At 31.5% G+C, this 4,984-nt stretch overlaps 1 protein-coding gene across 1 annotated transcript; it reads right to left on the reverse strand.

Annotated features, from left to right (window-relative positions):
- Nucleotides 1-2,567: 2,567 nt before the first annotated feature.
- On the reverse strand, nt 2,568-4,076 carry LOC146994419 (E3 SUMO-protein ligase ZBED1-like). The gene is made up of 2 exons (XM_085826371.1): nt 3,196-4,076; nt 2,568-3,114 (listed from the first exon to the last, which is right to left on the reverse strand). Exons 1-2 carry the CDS (start codon nt 4,074-4,076, stop codon nt 2,568-2,570), a joined length of 1,428 nt encoding a protein of 475 aa, XP_085682497.1.
- Nucleotides 4,077-4,984: the final 908 nt, after the last annotated feature.

Here is a 4,984-nt window from a genome sequence, read left to right on the forward strand (position 1 = left end):
CAAAGTAACTTAAGTAAAAGACTCGCAACTCGAGATTTTCCATATGCATAACGGGAAGATTATTCTCTTTCCGGTAAACAGCATTCTACGAATACAAATCTTCTGCTAGGCTGATAGTTTTCATGTATCGTGCAATTAATCAAAATTCAATCTTCCTCAAAGGTAGACACTCCAGTCAAAACTATTTTGCGCTAGTTCCCAATCAGATCCGCATTCGTCTTCTCAATTTATTTACTGTTATATCTTTATTCTTGAAATAAACGTAAGAAAACTTTGTCTGTTCAGGTAGTCATATCTAGAACGAGGTCGATCGTGAGCTACTAGTACATCATCACAACACTCTTAATAGCTCACATATAAATATTTTTTTTAAGGTAATATAAAAAATAATATAATAATGAATACATGATTATATACTAAATTCAAATCATAACTCGAAAGTCGTGAGATAAACACAGCAGTTATATGACTTAAATGAATACAGAGTCGGCATTGCGCGACTCTCTACTCTACCAGCGTTCTTCTGTCCACTTGATATCTTTGCTTTGGTCTATACAGCCGAAGATTAATTTATTTGCGGCAGTAGTTAGAATTTTGGTCTAGCTTGTTAGCTAATTAATTTAGACTTATTTGTTATTTACTTAAGTTCTGATTTTGCGTTATTAGCACATTGTGTGCGGATGAACTTGTGAGGCCAAGTAGGCGAGCTTTGTTAAATTCTTCTTGTAAGTGAAAGGTTGATTTATGGCTTGGCAAGATATACCTGCATGCAATGAGTTAAACTACCAGTGCTCTACAGTATTATCCATTCAACTGCTGATGAACACTAATTATGAAAAATGGTAACAATTTGTCGGAGTCTGAAAGCTGTTTGTCTGTTTTATAGAACGATTTCCACTTTACTTTGCAGCAATATCTTTGGATAAAGTTACGATTACATGATGTATCATCATTGGTATTTTTTCATTTCAAAACTGATTTGGCAGTTGCATTTTCTTTCCTTTAGAAGAATTATTCATAGTAGTAGAATAACTATATAAATATGATTCTTTATAATTGCTTTTTTTCAAGCAGATTTAATAAACTATCATCATTCAATTCATTATACTATCTACTTTATCACAAATAGGTGCGTATTTGAGAATAACTATGCACTTAGTTACATAATTAACATTAATTTACTGCTTTACAATGGTTACACTAATGTTATGTTTTCAGAATATATAATGTGTTAAATGGTCTAAAGTCTATTTTGCTTGGTTTAAGGTTGCTTTCTAAGAACCATTATAAAATTTAATTAATTTGTTAATAAATTGAGTGTGAAATATTAAATTAATACAAAACTACTTATTTGTACATAAGAAACAAATACTTGAAATATTCTTACTTCAGGTTGTATTTTGTGATTATACATATGACACCGTGTGCAAAATATAATATCTCTGCTGAAAATTTCTAAGAACAAACATAGAATACTATTATGAAAGTTGGTAAAGATAACATATGAAACCTTTATTCTCCTAAAAAGTACAGCAACAAATTTTTTAATAGAATGCTATATTATTTTACACACTGTAAATTTAGAAATAATTATATATAATGTTTAAAATATATAAAGAACATACATGACAGGCAATGTATTCATAGATTGGTTGTTATATAAAATAGTTAATGTGCATGTTAGCTTGCTTATTTTAAATTTTATAAAATTATTTTAAAAAATCTTTCGCGGAGCCGGATTGATAGTCCTGAAAAAACATGCAATGAACATTTTTGTTTTGTTTTATTTTTTGAGATACAACACCGTAAACAACATACACTAATTTATTTACAAATGCATTTCTTTCTTTTGATCTCCAGAATTTTATTACCCATTTAACATGAGTATTCTACAGATTTTTTATTCACTTCGGTATCTTTTCTGAGAATAAAATCTAGAAAATTATTACAGAAAATTATACATTATTAAGTCATTTATTTCTAAATAAAAATGATAATATCAACTCAGATACATAAAGAGGCATTTGAGTGAGAGACGAATAAAAACCAACCCCTTAACTTGTTGATATAAAAAACTGCTCACCAAGAGTAGTCTCCGGCAGTGTCTTATTCTGACTGGGTCAGTTTCTTCAATTACCGGTTGGTTTTAGCAAACTTTAAATATTAATTAATAAGTAATAATTAATTTTAATTAATAAACTTTAAATATTAATTAATAAACTTTAAATAAAAATTACATATAAATATTACATATTATACATATTTTACACATTTCTGTATTTTGAACTATTCTTGTTTTGTTATTCTTATTCAGATCCCTTTTTATGTTGGCCTATTGATAAATCAATGATTATGATTATAATATGATATGTAAAGCATTATGTTTGTTCAGGTCGATCATAACAATTCCTAACATTGTTTTAAATGACATTCGATTCGACAACATTAGGAAAATTATATATGGACATTAAAAATTAAAAAAACTATGAAACATTTTATGCACATTTTAAAAAACTTACAAAAATAATTAAATTAAGCATTACAGAAAGAACAATTTCATATTATTTTTAGCGAAGTAATCTTTTGTTCATGTTTAAAAATAAAACTTTTTCCATTCGTTTTGGTTGAATGGAACAACGTTTTTCACTTTGTATTTGTCCCGATTTCGAAAACGTTCTTTCGGATGGTCCCGAGGTAGCCATGATCGATAAATATTTCTCTGCTAAAATTGAAAGTTCGGGGTAGAGTAATGCCCGCGCCTGCCACCATTTTAATGGGCACTCATTCCTAGAAAGAATGCGTTCCTCAAAATATTGCCTCATAGTGACGATGCTGGATACAGTTGAGTTTGAGACGGAGTTTGATGTCACTCTTGCATCAAAGTCTTTCCATATTGAGTCCTCGTTAGTGTCAGTGAATATTGCTGGCGTGACTTTATTTGATTGCACTGTCTGCTGTTTGTCAACATTAAAATATTTTTCAAGTTCAGTTTTCAGCAGAGTTTTAGCACACTCATAATTTGATTCATCAGCTAGTCTGAATGCCAACTTCTTAAACCGCGGGTCTAATAGTGCTGCTTTAGATAATATTGGGTTTCTATAACAATTTTTGAACCTGTATTTGAATTCTGTTATTATTTTATTAGATAGATTTTTTCCAATTTCTGTATTAATATTTAAATTTAAATTTTCAAACATGCTAATTACACTTTCAGTCGCAGCTAAGACCATTGAAACAGTAACCTTATTTTCAGACGACATTTCTTCGGTTAGCTGCTTAAATGGTCTTAAAATTTTAATTACATCTGGAAGAGCCTGCCAGTCACTTTCTGACAGATTTGCAACTGGATTGTGTAGGAGTCCAAGGGCCGCTTCTAGAGGCTCCTGAAGGATACACATTCTTTCTAGCATATCCAGGGTGCTGTTCCATCTGGTCACTATGTCCATTTTTAATTTAAGAGGCTTTTCGCCAGGCCTCAGCTGCTTTTGCACCTCAGCAAATTTTTTCGTTGCCAACGGACTTCTGTGAAAATGCTCCACGATGGTTTTTATTTTTTTTATGAGGCAATCTAGTTCAGCGCCCTGAAGTCCCGCACGCACAATTAAATTAAGCGTATGCGCGACACAAGGCAAATGTTCAAAATTGGCCAACCGTATGCCTGCTTTCATATTTGCTGCATTGTCTGTTACGCAGACAAATATTTTATTTTGTAAATTCCAATGGGACAGCAAGTTACATAATTCCTTCTTTATATATTCGGCTCTATGTCGCTCATGACATTCAAAACAGCCCAATAGTGCATACTTCAGCTCCAAATTTAATATATAATGGGCAGTAACGGCCTGATGTGAAGTCGCTGCTCGCGAAGTCCAAGCATCGGTCGTAATTGATACAAAGTTTGCACTCTGCAATTCTTCTTTTAATCTGCTTTGGACTTCAAGGTACTGAGCGTCCAGGAAGGTATTACTAAATGTGTACCTTGAAGGTAATTTGTAACCAGGTTCTAAATAATTAATTAGCTCTTTAAAACCAGTATCTTCAACGACAGAAAAAGGCTGTAGGTCTTTGACTATCATATTAAAAATTAAGTCATTTATTTTTTTTTCCCGTACTACACTTACGGGGCGTTTAAGGAAAGTACTCAGCGTCGTTTGTTTTAAATTTGTTTGAGATATCAGTTCTATTGAATGATTAATATGTTCAGTACTTGCTGCTGATGTTGATGACACAGGAACTTCTTGAATTATTGTATCCGACTTGGAGCATAGAATGACGTTTTCGTAAGTTGACCTGTGTTTTTTTATGAGGTGTTTTTTTTAAATTTGTTGTTGAGCCACCTTTTACTGAATATAGCGAGTGGCAAATATCACATTTTGCCTTCTCATCGGTAGCCTGTGTAAAAAACCTCCATAGCCGACTTCTCTTCCTATCCATTATAGATTGCACTGTAACATAAAATAATAAAAGCTCGTTAAAAATGTTAGTGAAAATAAGTATCAAATATAAATAATAAATGCAGTCTATATAAGTTGAAATCAGTAAAATCTCATTCAGTCAGTCTTAAAATAAATTACTTATATTTGCATAATGAAACTCAGAATCGTAAGAAGTGAACGTGCGCCAAGCTATATATTGGCTAGAGACTGAAGGTCGTAAGATCGATCCTCAATTTGACTACCTGTATCTTGTATAGGCCTTACACCTACCTTGTACTTGAGCCAACGGTCTCCATCACTCAATATTTTCTCTTTCAGATACTGTATTAAATTATGTTCCTATTATTATTGCTAAAATAGGTAAGCCTGATGATATTTAGGCCTGATAACGAGTCTATGTAAGTTATTTTTTTAACACTTCGATTTGAAATGTCTGTGAAGATTATTAATTTAATCTTCGTTATACTTAAGCAAAATTTTTTTGAATAGTATTATTATTTATATTTTTAATTACGATTGTATATACTTTCTAACATCCCTTCAGGAAG

The sequence above is a fragment of the Stegodyphus dumicola genome, chromosome 11, assembly GCF_044657685.1.
Source record: "Stegodyphus dumicola isolate Sdum_Otavi_A_Nest chromosome 11, ASM4465768v1".
Classification (NCBI taxonomy): domain Eukaryota; kingdom Metazoa; phylum Arthropoda; class Arachnida; order Araneae; family Eresidae; genus Stegodyphus; species Stegodyphus dumicola.